At 37.2% G+C, this 15,169-nt stretch overlaps 1 protein-coding gene across 3 annotated transcripts in view; it reads right to left on the minus strand.

Annotated features, from left to right (window-relative positions):
- Window positions 1,927–15,169, minus strand: part of HDAC9 (histone deacetylase 9) — a 1,067,937-nt gene continuing 1,054,694 nt past the window's right edge. For all 3 annotated transcript variants that reach the window (XM_018047346.1, XM_005679004.3, XM_013963174.2), the window contains one exon: window positions 1,927–8,027. In XM_018047346.1, the coding sequence (XP_017902835.1) occupies window positions 7,988–8,027 (40 nt within the window). In that variant the 3' untranslated portion in view covers window positions 1,927–7,987. The remainder of the gene's footprint in view (window positions 8,028–15,169) is intronic.

A 15,169-nucleotide genomic window follows, 5' to 3' on the forward strand; every position in this document is an offset into this window, starting at 1 on the left:
TTTAAATGTATTATATATGTTTTGAATACAGAATTAATAGTGGCTTTTCTAGACATATTAAGAACTTTAAATTTGAGTTGATCTAACATAAATGCAAGACTTTTTTTCCAGTTTTTTAAAAAGATTTTAAAAAGGGAATTCATTCATCTCCTTCCCTGACTCTTGTTTCCCTATTTTTAGGACATCTGAAAGAAGAGCTATCCATTTTCTCTGAAGTACTTATTAGGCTATGTGGTGAATCATCCATTTGTGGTCACCTGGGAGAGTCACAGAAATTGATATTAACATTAATATACAAAGCTAAACAGTAATTATAATATTTGGAAGTATTTTGACCTAACTCTAAAAGTGTTAGGTAGGAGAAGAAATTTTTAGACTTCTAGTTTTATTTATAAATCACTTAAAAACAACTATAACATTCATTCTTATTTTTTACTTATATTCCATTTTTTCAGTTGCTATTATTTCACTGTAAAAACTTAAAGCAAAGAACCATGAAGTAACATTTGCCATTTGACAAATTTGATTAAACCAAAGGTGTTTATCATTGAAACTGACTCTACCCACCCACTCCATCTCAAGTTTACTTTCTGTTAGACAAAATATTACTGTCTTTTCCCAGAAGGAACCCAAACCATTGTCCACTGGAAACAGTTATGTTTTAGGCTGTTAAACATTGCAGGGGGTTATAAAATACAACAATAAGTATTGGTGTTGGAATGGATTTGAAGAGTTTTTGGAACATGTATTCCAAAGACATCTTAGGGTTCTTGACCAGATTAAAGAAAGATGTTGTAATAGGGAGGGTAAAAAAATGTTTTATAACTTGTACTTACCTAGTTGCAATTACTAGATCCATTTAAAATGATAATTTAATAAAATCATAAGGTTAGCAGAGAATGAACAGTCTATTCTGAAGGTTACTCATAGCTTTATACTTAAAGAATGCCTTCAGTATGCCATTTTTGACATACCATGTTTGCTGTTTGGAGGGAGGACAGGCTTTAGAGCTAAACAGACACAGGTAAGGATTTAATCTTCTTATTGTCAATGGACAAGTAAACACGTAGCCTTTTCCTTGCTCCATGCTCTCATCTGTAAATGGAAGTAATACATGATGTAGAGGTCATGTGATGGATGATATAATTTTGGTACAGTGCTCAGTAGAGTAACAGGCACGTAGTAGTAGTAGTTTAGTTGCTAAGTTGGGTCCAATGCTTGTGACCCCATGGACTGTAGCCCGCCAGGCTCCTCTGTCCATGGGATTTCCCAGGCAAGAATACTGGAGTGGGTTGCCATTTCCTTCTCCAGGGCATCTTCCTGACCCAGGGATTGAACCCACGATTCCTCTATTACAGGTGGTCTCCTGTGTTGTAGGGGGATTCTTTAATGACTGAGCCATTGGGGAAGCCAGCAGGCACATTGTTGGTGCTTAATCACTGTTAGCTATCACTATTATTATTTACCCTGACCAGAAACTTACATTCAAACAGCAACTCCATTTTAATTTACTTTTTCTTTGGTGAATTCTCACATTATTATACAGGGAATTTACTTGCAAATACCATTTTAGCTTTTTGAAAGTGGAGCAGCTATATGGCACAGTAATTTATAATTAGTAATATTCAACAAATATTTGTTAAACAGCTAGTATTCAGAGTTTAATTGTAGGCACTATAGAGGTAGAAAAATAAGAACACTTTTATTTCAAATAGGTTTTATTCACTCTACAACTAGAGGAAGGTCTAGTTCAGTAGAAAACACGAGACAAAAGGAGAGCTTTCATATTCTTTGAAGGAGAATCATGACGTTAACATCATCAACAATAATCCGGAACACACCATTGGCTTTTCCATTCAGTATTTTCAAATACAAAAGAAAAGGAATCAGAAGGTGAATAGTCCATGAGCATATTCAACAATGGTATTGTTATTAGGTATTAATCCTTTATTAGATAATTATTTTTCACATCTGGGAAAACATCACTGGCAGCAAAATTTTAAGAAAAGTTTGGCAACATGTATTTTTCTCAGCAGTTCTGGATGACAGATTTTAGTGAATGCTAGCCAAAAAAATTAAGGGCAAAACCACTGGTGCACAGAAGACAACAAACTGATCTTATTACAGAAACAGATAGCAGACCACAATATAAAAGACATTTTAATTTTACACCAAGCCAGAAACTCCAGATTGATTGGCATACACATCAACAAGCCTGGTCCGTGTTTAATCATGAGAGTGACAAGTTTTGACCTCCTGCCTGCTCTGCCTACCTTATTTAAAAATATCAGGATATTTGCTTTCAATGACACAAACTGCCGAAGCTATAATCTACAGAATGACCACTCACTGTTAACAGCATGTCTGTTTATGCCCAGTCGCCACTGAAAAGACAATTACATATCACCCAACTGTGGAGCTAGACATTGACACTGCTTACCCAGAAAGAGTTTAGGAATCTTACAGGTTAGGAAGAGCGTATGAAGATTTTTAATCTAAAAACGGTCTTTGCATACTCAAGGAAGTGCCATTCCTCCTCAGATTTTAAGAGTTCTTCATTCATATATTAAAAAAACCACACAAACAACAAAAAAAACTATTCTACTCAGTTTTAATAAAAGCAGTAGCCAAAAATTGTTGCAAATTCTCTAACCAAATGTCATAAAATGCCAACTCCAAAAAAGGGCACCACGTTGAAGCCTAAAGGGCATGACTACAATGTCCCACAAAACATTTGACCCTCCTCACTTGGTGTTGCAACATTTGCTTCTAACATGCCTAAGGCCCAAACAGAAATAAAAGAACTCTGGATTTCTTGGAATAGTCTGTAAATATCTTACTTCCAAATTATATTGATTTAAAATTTCTCCTTTGCCATTTTTTTTCTTCAGGTTGGAGTTTATGCTTGTGGGTTTGATTCATAAAACATCTAAAAGACAAGAAAAGTCTATATACAATCTTCTCTATGTGATAACTAGCAAAACACAATCAGGTAGTACCAAGAACGGTGGAAAACTGCATTTGAGACAAAAAGAAAAATTCTGTGTTAATGAAACAAATGACAGGTCCAAAGCTGTAGGTTAAAACACAATAACTTGATTTATCTATTGAGAATAGCAATAAGTCAAGTGGTTCTTGAAAGATAAAAAAAGAGTGTGTACTAGAGTGTTTATATATTATAAAATGGCAATACCTAGTGATGTCATAGGAAATAAGTTGCCAAGGTTGCTTCTACTGAGGAAACAGATTTAAGAAATTATTCTGATAGTTTTGATATGGCAATTTGGTATTGGCAGTTGGACAAGGGAAGGAGGGGAGGGGTGGAAAGGAAATTATTGGTTAGAAAGATTGGCACTGTATGGTGAATTTACCACATATTTGCTAAATGTTCCAGTTTGAGAATTAAGATGGTTTGAGAAATTATTACAACCCTGTAACCCTATCATTGAGGTCAAGCAGAAGCAGCCCCAGATCAAAAGTGTAAGGTTCACTTGTCTGACCCAGCTATTTCCAGAATATCAATAACTTTGACTCAGTTGTTGCATAAACCATTACATAAAACCTGCCAGGTGTACCACAGGAAAAACAAACTACAGTTCATTTGGAGAAATCAAGTTCTGTAGGCCTTTGTGAGTATACCATGTTCATCTAAAAACTTTATACTCTGGTCACAAGACAATCATGCTGTGCTTCACAAAGCATTTGATGGAGTAAAAACAAGCTGTTAGGAGGCAAAAGGTAAGATTTTCAATGTAAATATGACCAGGAAAAGAAGCCACATGCAGGCACTTATGTATTTTAGTGAGGGTGTTGATGAAAGTGATGTAGTACTCAAAATACTTCATTCAGAAGGCAACAGACAGTACAAAATAGTGCTGGAAACCAAAATATAATTGTGTCCTTTGGGAACACAGGACATATTTGATGATGATCATGACGATGCTGATGATCAATTTTGAAGACGACAAAATGCCTTCATTTCTTAGCATACACCATCTGCTTTTCATTTCTTTTGGAGATGAAAATGCCCTCCTATGGAATGGCTCAAGGTGTGTTGTTTCCTACTACTACTTTTTTTAAAAAAAAATTTACTCAGTAAGTGAAGTGATTTCATTCCTGAATCAGGAAGATAGATACTGCCAGAAATGACAATGTCAAACTCATAACAGTGATTATTTCAAGCTCGGAATGAATCACTTTTAAGACAGGAACCTTTGGCTTATTTGTTTTGTGGCTATTAGGCATTTAATACTTCCACTGAGACAGAGTAAACGTTCTAAAGATAAATAGTAAAAAAAAAATATTTAAATTGTCCTAAACATTAATGCTAGGATAGAAAATAAGTTTGAAAATGCTGATTGGAGAGAAAGTTTCTCCCAGGAGAACTTCCACATGATCATTTTATAGCCATATGGAATCTTCAAAGAATCCTAGTAAATCCACAAAGCTTTGGGGAAATCCTTCTGAAATAAAATGGTACTGAATTGTTGGGGAAGACCAGTCTTAGTTTCTGAAATCTTTCTGTGAGGAGCTGTCCTGCTTTCAAATCTACCATGTTGCCAGTGAGAGGTGTGGGAGAATTTTGCAAAGGTTTATAGTTAAAACCGAAGGTATGATTTCAATTTCTACAATTGATCACAGAAATATGACTTACAGTAGTTTGTTCATAAGTATCTGTTTTCTCCAAAAGCTGACTTTTGTCTCCACTATTGATGTCATTGTTGTTCAGTTGCTATGTCATGTCTGACTCTTTGTAATCCCATGGACTGCCGCACGCCAGGCTTCCCTGTCCTTCTCTGTCTCCCAGAGTTTGCTCAAACTGATATCCATTGATCCAGTGATCCCATCCAAGCATCTCATGCTGTTGTCCTTTCTCTAGCTGTCAGGCTTTCTCAGCAACAGGGTCTTTTCCAATGGGTCAGTTCTTCACATCAGGTGGCCAAAGTATTGATGTTGTAAATTTGTTAAAATATTTAAAAATATTTCATCTCAAAATGTTTTCACCTACTAAGCAATGATTAAATAGCCTCTATTATCATTTGAGTTCCATTTCACTTTACTTATTATTTAATAAAACTGGATTTCAATTTAATATATAACCCCAGATTATACAATTGAGAAGATTTTCTTACATTTTCATTTTGTACCTATTATCACTCCTTGTATTGTTTACTAGTAGATTTCACAAAAACATTTATTTTTATCCCTCATATATGAGTTGTTATAAGATTGTGAGAAAGTCTATGTAATTACCCTTCGAAGCAGGGAATAGAAAGAGACATATTATTGATAATGCTTACAGAAGAGTGTTTCTAACAGCCTCTTACTGGGAATTCTTGTGAGCAATAAAAATAAAATGTGTAAGTTAAGGAAACTATACCAAGTGAAACTACCTGTTTTAAAAAATTCTGTTCTATTTCAAAAGTACTGATATTCTCCAAAAGCCTCCATTCTGTTCCTGAGGGCTACACGCCATCTTGTAACGGTACTATCAAAAAGCACTGGCATTTGGTTCTTACAACTACATTCAGCTGTGATTAATCCTCTCCATAGTTTATCTGCCTCTCTGTGTATCCTAAAGACTCTAACTGCAACCAACTGGGTCCTGTATCACGTGGAAGGATGTGTGATTAACTCATTAATGTTTAAGGTTTTAAATCTTAAAAACCATGGCGATGTGCTAGTGATTTGGCTTTATCAGACTGATGGCTATGCGTAATGTTTAAGGTAAAATTATTGTAGGAAACTTCAGTAAATTAGTATGTTTGCATTATACCGTTTCATTTTCTTATTCCAAGTCTAAAAAAAATATCTGGCGGGACTGAGAGGAAGAATAGAGATTTGTAATTACAAAGTTGATTTTAAAAAGTCACAATTATGTTTCCAATTACAATATGATAGAGCTTTCCTTTTTAAAGGGAGGGGGAATGTGTTTTTTTTTTTTTTAAGCCTTTGGTTTCTTTAAGTAAATCTCCTTAAGTAATTACAGCAAAAATAGCAAGAGCTAGCAAGTATGATTGGCATGAATTTCTCTAAAAATATCATGAAAAAAAATTCATTACTATTGTGAATCTAGGTTGACCTTACCCTTATGCAATGAAAGTAATTTTTAATACTGAGTTACATTCCATTTCAGATTTCCTATTTCAAAGAGTGTCTCAAATTTCTAAGATGTTAAACCAAGTATTGAGCCATTTTTGTATATGTAATAAAAGTCTTTAAAATTAAAATGGTAATCCTAAGAAAACCAAATGCATGAAAAATATGGTCTGACTGTATAACAAAAGGGAGTTATATAATTCTACGTGAGTGAAATCTTTCATCTTTGATTTACAGGTTGGAGTCCTCTTTAACTAAAACCATATTGTTCCATATCTTTCATATCATGGCCTTCCCTAAAACCTTGTTTTAATTAAGGTTTCTTTCAGATTTTTGAATAAAAGCATGACAATCTTCACTTATGGCTTTAATATATCCTTTGAGTTAGGAAAATATATAAAAAGAAACATCAATTCTTTTGAAAGCATCGTCAGATATTAAATACTGTGAGGTATTCTACATCAATGTCTTTAGGTGTTTGAGTTATACATTGAAATAGAATAATGGGAGGTATGGGGATAACCTACTTATATTTAATAAGTTGCTTTTAATCTCAGAAATAAATGTCCTTTATTTTTTGCCTTTGACACTAAGGCAACATGTGTAAAGGTTAAGTTTGTGTTGTGTTGTTTTCACATGAAGGCACAATTTCAAGGTTAACTCAATTCTAGGTGACTTCAAATAGGCAATGCCTTCATTAACACGAAAATTCAGTAACATTGCTTAAACCATATTTACCCTCAGTGGTTTTACTGCTAAAAGAATACATCAGACTAAGCAACTGTGTTAACCTGGGAAATAAAAAAAAAACAAAAAAACTAAGTTCACAAAGCTCCTGAGTAATTGGGGAGATTGTGGGTAATACTCACCTTTTTTTTTTTTATTGGAAGGAAGGATGAAAGGCAAGAAGAAAGGAAGTAATGGAAGACTAAAATAAAAGTCAGAGAAGTTCTTGATAGATTTGGAACAAATTAAGATGGCCTTGGAAAAGACACACACTTTTTCAAAGACAGTTAAAATATTCCATGGAACATATGCTCAGAGCTACTGTCCTCAGAGCAAGAGATGTACAGTGGGGGGAGGGGGGAAGGGGGATGGGTGGAGGGAGCCATCATCCCACATGAACTGCAGAGTTCCTGTGTCAGAACACAGAGAGGGAGGGATGTTAGGGAAGCGGCATGACTTCTCAAAAAATTACATATACTATGTGACGTTCCTTTGCCACTGGACTTTGAGATACTGCATGTTTTATTCCCCTGGAAAAAAAGCCTCATCTCAGTTCCTCCATGTTGGACTCTTACTAGCAAGAGTTGAACCATGTGTTAAAACAAAGGCCAAAAACAAACAGAACAAAACAAAACAAACCCCGTGATCTGTCGGGAATTGCTATCCGTTCATAGCTGAAAGCAAATCCTGTAAACAATTTAAGACTGTCTGACAAAAAGTTATCCAAAAAAAAAAAACTGATCAGAATGTCAGGAATGAGTATTTCTCAGGTTTTGCCCAAAATTTCACTGGCTGTCGTAGCATCGATAATTAACAGTATCTAATGCTGTGTTGCATGTTTCTAGTTCATCCTTTGGGCCTGGGAGTGGGTTACCCAGCATATTAAAAGCATGCTGGAAGCAGTTTCTTCCAATCGTGGTTTACTGTAACTTTAGAATCACAGCGGTTACTTTTAAGGAATCTTTAATGCCCTTTCAAGTCCATCCAAAGAACAAGTGAAGCTGCTGTTCAGAATTTTGTGCCCAGTGTTTATGTTCCATCGAATCTGTGCCACCCAGGCAGCAGACAAGACATGTCTGAAGGTGCTGGGTGGTGGGGGGATACACAATGATGTCACACACAGGAAATATCGGGGGTGGGGGGCTGGGGAGGACTTGGCACTTCACAAGGCTGGCTCCTCTTCCATAGGCTCACCAGCAGTTCTGTAAAAATAAACAGGCAATCAGAATACAGCATAAGAGTACACAATGACATTGTAGATTTTCATGCATAATCAAAGCTGATTTTTCAGCTCTCTCTGATGTTTATTTGTGTTATTCAGTTATCCATAAATAGAGTTTCTTTCCTAGGAAGTATAAACAAATGTCAAGTGGAAAAACATTTTCGATCCAAGCAATCATTGGAAATGTTCCTGTTTATATTAAAACATGTCAGAATATTTTATAACTCTAGATTCCAAAATGTACATGTTTTGTGTCTCGTACAGTCCAATAATTTATTGAAAAAATTAACGATATTTTATTTTAGGAGCAATTGCAGTGATTTCCTATGGAACCAGTTTGCTAATGAGAGCAAAGGACCTAGCTAGCTTCTGAGGGAGACTCACCAGGGTTCTGGTTTTTGCTTCTGTTCTTTCATAACTGGATTGGCTGCCTGCCGGAGGCATTTCAAATCAAATTCTGAATTTGATTAGCAAATCGCTGCTACAGACCCAACGTTTTTACAAGAAATGCACTGTCGTCGTGTGTAAATGGTTTTTATTCGGCATCATCTGTGGGGTGTTCTGCTCCGGCAAAACCAAAACTAATTGCTTGAAAATTTATACTTGAGATTTAGCCTTAATTTACTAACACTCTGAGGGTGTTTCAAGGCAAACTTTTATAATGATTTTTAATTTAGTCAAAAGGACAAACTGTAGCCAGAATCCAAATACATGAGGAAACTGGTTTGCTGGGGGAAGAATGTTGGGGTCTGAGATGTCGGGAGAACCAAGTATGAGTCTGAGGCTCTGTAATTTGCTAATACTGCAACTGCTAATGTTGTAACTATACTTCTGTGAGGCTGTGGTTTCATGTTTAAAACGCTGAGAAGAAAAAGATGTTCCTTACAAAATTAGTGAAGGTTAAAAAATGAAGTGAAATTGACTTCTAAACAATATACACTATGAGGCAGTAGTTACTTAATACTTTGGATTTGTCCCTTCATCATCTTACATAAGCGTAAAACTGTGTTGAACGGTACAGAGTTATGCCTAATGCTACCATAGTGAAGTGAAGTGAAGTCGCTCAGTCGTGTCCGACTCTTTGCGACCCCATGGACTATAGCCTACCAGGCTCCTCCATCCATGGAATTTTCCAGGCAAGAGTACTGGAGTGGGTTGCCATTTCCTTCTCCAGGGGATCTTCCTGACCCAGGGATCGAACCTGCGTCTTCTGCATTCCAGGCAGATGTTTAACCTCAAGGAAACACAATAATTGGATGACAGTTCTCTCTCAGTGGTGGAAGAACAGGTAGGTGGTTTTAATTTTCTTTTTCATACTGTTTATCTAATTGCCAATATTCTGTAATGCATTACTTTCATATTAGAATGTTTGTTAATGAAGGCAAATGAACAATATAGGTGTGTTGTTTTATACATATAAAGAAAAAAAGATTTCTATATGTATCAATAAAGTAGCTGCCATTTTAATTTAGCATTTTTAAAATAAATTTAAGACATTGAAAGATTTTATCCATGGAACAGTAAAAGATTTTAATGTATACACAAAAGGATGAGAAATGTTAGGTATTCATTATTATTTAAAAAGGATATCCAAATGAGTCTTTGTGGAATACTTAGAAAAATTCTTAGAGAAGTTATAGCCTGTCCCAGAGTGTATTGGATAAGGAGGTTGTGAGAAAGTGTTTAGAGTTGCTATATGTAAAGGGTTTTTAAATGAGTCATAAGTCATCCTATAGGAAAATCTTTCTAAAGTAAAATTAGCAGCATTCCCAGAAGAAAAGGAAAACAGTTAAGTAAGCTAATTTATTCATAAACATGTGAACATATTTATATTTGAGAATACATGGATTATATAGGTATATAATCCTCAAATCAGATACTCTAATAGAGACTGAACTTTTGTATTATTTCCAAGCTTTATTGAGATACACAGTTTGTTGATTATAAGTTAAAGGCAATGTGATGATTTGATACAAATACATATTATGAAAGGTTTACCATAATAATACAGCCTTCACCTCCTATAATTACCATTTTTGTTGCTATGATAACATTTAAGAAGATTCTTATAGCAAATTGTGAGTGTACAACATAGCATTGTTAGCTATAAGTCAGCATGCTGTATATCAGATCCCCAGCAGTTAGACATCTTATAACTGGAAGCTTCCACATTCTGACCAGCATTGTCCCATTTCCCTTATCTGCCAGCCCTTGGTAACTTTCAGTCTACTATTTCTGTGAGTTTAACATTTTCTTCTAGTTTTATTGAAAAGTACTAGACATACCTTACTGTGTAAGTTTAAGGTGTACAGCACGATAGTTTGATTGACATATATAGTGAAATTATTACCACAGTAGTTAAGGTAATATCCATCACCTCATACAGAGTTCAATGTTTATTTTTTATTTCATATATAAGTGAGATCATACAGCATTTATTTTTCTCTGTCTTATATCACTTAGCATAATGCTCTCAAGTTTCACCCATGTTGAACCATTTTTTATGGCTGAATAATATTCTATTTTATGTATACACCACATTTTCTTATCTTGGCTATTTTAAATAACCCTTCAGTGAACATTAGAGCACAGCAGTCCTTTCACTTTGAGCCATTTACATTTAAAATAATTACTCATAGTTAATAACTTCAGTCACTCAGTCATGTCCGACTCTGCGACCCCATGAATTGCAGCACTCCAGGCCTCCCTGTCCATCACCAACTCTCGGAGTTCACCCAAATGCTTGTCCGTCGAGTAGGTGATGCCATCCAGCCATCTCATCCTCTGTTGTCCCCTTCTCCTTTCCCCAATCCCTCCCAGCATCACGGTCTTTTCCAATGAGTTAAATCTTCACATCAGGTGGCCAAACTATTGGAGTTTCAGCTTTAGCATCAGTCCTTCCAAAGAACACCCAGGGCTGATCTCCTTCAGAATGGACTGGTTGGATCTCCTTGCAGTCCAAGGGACTCTCAAGAGTCTTCTCCAACACCACAGTTCAAAGGCATCAATTCTTCGGCGCTCTGCCTTCTTCACAGTCCAACTTTCACATTGATACATGAGTACTGGAAAAACCATAGCCTTGACTAGATGGACCTTTGTCGGTAAAGTAATGTCTCTGCTTTTGAATTTGTTATCTAGGTTGGTCATAACTTTTCTTCCAAGAGTAAGCGTCTTTTAATTTCATGGCTGCAATCACGATCTGCAGTGATTTTGGAGCCCCCAAAAATAAAGTCTGACACTGTTTCCACTGTTTCCCCATCTATTTCCCATGAAGTGATGGGACCAGATGCCATGATCTTCGTTTTCTGAATGTTGAGCTTTAAGCGAAATTTTTCACTCTCCTCTTTCACTTTCATCAAGAGGCTTTTTAGTTCCTCTTCACTTTCTGCCATAAGGGTGGTATCATCTGTATATCTAAGGTTATTGATATTTCTCCTGGCAATCTTGATTCCAGCTTGTGTTTCTTGCAGCCCAGGGTTTCTCATGAAGTATTCTGCATATAAGTTAAATAAGCAGGGTGACAATATACAGCCTTGACGTACTCCTTTTCCTATTTGGAACCAGTCTGTTGTTCCTTGTCCAGTTCTAACTGTTGCTTCCTGACCTGCATATAGGTTTCTCAAGAGGCAGGTCATGTGGTCTAGTATTCCCATCTCTTTCAGAATTTTCCACAGTTTATTGTGATCCACACAGTCAAAGGCTTTAGCATAGTCAATATAGCAGAAATAGATGTTTTTCTGGAACTCTTGCTCTTTTGATGATCCAGCGGTTGTTGGCAATTTGATCTCTGGTTCCTCTGCCTTTTCTAAAACCAGCTTGAACATCTGGACATTCACGGTTCACGTATTGCTGAAGCCTAGCTTGGAGAATTTTGAGCATTACTTTACTAGCGTGTGAGATGAGTGCAATTGTGTGGTTGTTTGAGCATCATTTGCTATTGCCTTTCTTTGGAATTGGAATGAAAACTGACCTTTTTCAGTCCTATGGCCACTGCTGAGTTTTCCAAATTTGCTGGCATATTGAGTGCAGCACTTTCACAGCATCATCTTCCAGAATTTGAAACAGCTCAACTGGAATTCCATCACTTCACTAGCTTTGCTCGTAATGATGCTTTCTAAGGCCTACTTTACTTCACATTCCAGGATGTCTGGCTCTAGGTGAGTGATCACACCATCGTGATTATCTGGGCCATGAAGATCTTTTTGTACAGTTCTTCTGTGTATTCTTACCACCTCTTCTTAATATCCTCTGCTTCTGTTAGGTCCATACCATTTCTGTCCTTTATCGATCCCATCTTTGCATGAAATGTTCCCTTGGTATCTCTAATTTTCTTGAAGAGCTCTCTAGTCTTTCCCGCTCTGTTGTTTTCCTCGATTTCTTTGCACTGATCGCTGAGGGAGGCTTGCTTTCTTTCCTAGCTTGCTTACTACCACCATATAGTTTTCTTGCTGTTTTGTACTTTATTTTTTTCCCTCTCTTGATGCCTTCCTTTAAAATTGATTATTTTTCCATAGTGGTATACTTTAATTCCTTTCTCTTTATCTACTATAGGTTCTTGCTTTGCAGTCAACCTGAGGCTTACTTGAAACTTTTTATAGATAATAACAGTCTAATTTTAAACTGTTAATAACTTTGATTGCATATAAAACATATACTTTCACTCCTCTAGTTTGTTTTTGATGTCATGATTTATACTTTTTTGATACTGCATATCCATTAATAAATTACTATAGCTATTTAAAATATTTTTGTACTTTAGCCTTTAAACACAGTTGTGTTTAACACATCACCATATTATAGTATTAGAGTATTTTGCATCTGACTATATACTTAGCTTAACCAGTGTGTTGTATATTTTCATATGTTTTCATGGTAGTAATTATTGTACTATCTTTTCAGTGTGAAGAACTCTTTTTCAGCACTTCTTGAAAGAAAAGTCTTGTGGTGATGAACTATCTCAGCTTTCTTCTTTTTGTTTGGGAAAGTCTATCTCCTCTTAATTTCTACAGACAGCTTTGGCAGGTAAAGTCTTCTGGTTGGCAGTTTTTGTTTTTTTTTTTTCTTTCAGCACTTTGGATACATCATCCCACTCACTCCCATGGATGAAGGGTCTCACCACAGGGGTGAGCATGGCAGTAGAGGTTTGTGATGCAAGCCAGGCTGGGGGTGTGCAGGTACACAGCTGGAGGAGCGAGCAGAAGCTGACATTCAGGCCAGTAACAAGAGACAGGGCTGACTGCTGAAAGCCCAGAGGCATTTGCGGGGACCCTGGCTGTCAGCACGGACGTCCCTGATTGCAGGTCTCGCTAGATGCACACGCGGCAGTGAAGGCTCGTAATGGGGCTGACAGCATGGACGTGCACAGGTTGGTACCCTGCACTTGCGCAGCCACAGAGGCTGGGGCTGGCCACTGGTAAGGGTCCCAGGCTATGTGTGTGGTGGGGAGGGAGCAAGGAGAAACTTGGGCAATTGATGACCATGAGGGTGAAAACCAGTGAGGGGCAAACCTCAGTGGAGAAATCTGCAGGGAGCTGAAAGTGGCCGTGCTGGGCACTGGTTTCTTCCATGGTGCAAGCAGCTGGGCTCCTTGTAGAGCAAGGCCCTGGGGACATGGTCGCTCCCACTGCAGGACTGATATGTGGTCCCGCTGCCTCCTTCCCTGCTCCTAGTCATCTCACACGTCTCAGCTTTGCTGATCTCTGGGTGAAGTGAGACTGAAGTGCGTCTTTCCTGCAGTGTCCCAGAAAGCTCAGGAAGCCAGTCATGCTGTTCTCCCTTTGTTGGTGAGGGAAATTGCTCCTTCCTGGTGCTGAGCAATGCCAGCCTGGAGGATGGGATGACACAAAATGAAGCTCTTTTGTCCAGTTATTCTCAGGGATTTTGTTCTGCTCTGTTGCAGGTGTTTTCTAAGGTGGACACCTAAGCTGTCCCAGGGCTATTTCTGTTCATGGAGAGCAGTCTAATTATGGATCTCTGTTGTGTGTGTGTGTGTGGGGGGGGGTACAGAACAGAGGCTCAGTTTTTCTGTCATCTTAGTGACAATACTCCCTCCATCTGAATTGTCCTACTTCTAACCCAAAGCCACACCAACATGATCATTCCCCTGCATCTAGCACTTAATTGTAGCAGGAGTTTCAGAGACTGTGGTGAGTAGAGAATGTCTCAGGGGTTTAAGAAGTAAAGAGCACATATCTGCCTTGGGTGGAAGATCTGTGAGTTCTCTAGGCATTTAGCCTAGACTCTGAGGAGGTAAGCAAAGTGTTTCAGCACAAACCATTCACTGCAGAATGAAGCTGCTTCTGTTAAAACATGAAGGGTTTGAGGTACAATATGAAAAGCTTGCCATCAAGATACTTCTCTTCACTGTCCTCTCTTCAAAGTCATTTTATATTAACCACTTTTGGGAAAATAGTTAATTTACATTCTAATGAAATGAATACATACAACCAGCCAAATCTCTGTGTCTTGAAACACAGTAGTTGGAAAATATCCTGGATTTCAAGGCAGATGCCATGTGTTGAGGTCCCAGCTCTGCCATTTTCTAAAATTTACCTGTAAGCCATGGTCTCTTTAAAACTGAAATAATAATCTGATCTGCTCTCTGGGTGGTCTTATATCCATAGCTCTCAGTGGACACAGTATTATCGTTACTTAATCCCTGTTACAGGTCTACATATTCTTTTAAGTTAACAAATCATCTTCATTAAACACTTAGAAAGTGAACTGGTTAGAGATGACCCTTAAATGTCTGTTTTTGGTACTCTGGAAATGTGGGGGCTCTCCACTTTAATCTTCTATGGACAGATACCAAGTTTACCTTGATTAACAGAAACACACTTGTGGTAAGAGATGGGGGAAAGGGAGAGATGAATCTTCAGTATATGGATTTAATTCCATTTGCAATTAGGTGAGGTGGAGATAGAGGAAAGTCACGGATAACTGTAAAATGAAACCTTCAAAGATAAATTTTTGTATAATAGTTCAGCTGGCGGGAAGGACATAAACTTCTCCAACAGTAAGTAGAAGTGAACACAGACAGTCCTCTATTGATGAAGGCCAAAGATTTCATACATTAAGTGAAGGATCAGTTTAGTCCAGCAATCATAATAGTTAATTTACAAA

The sequence above is a fragment of the Capra hircus genome, chromosome 4, assembly GCF_001704415.2.
Source record: "Capra hircus breed San Clemente chromosome 4, ASM170441v1, whole genome shotgun sequence".
Lineage (NCBI taxonomy): Eukaryota > Metazoa > Chordata > Mammalia > Artiodactyla > Bovidae > Capra > Capra hircus.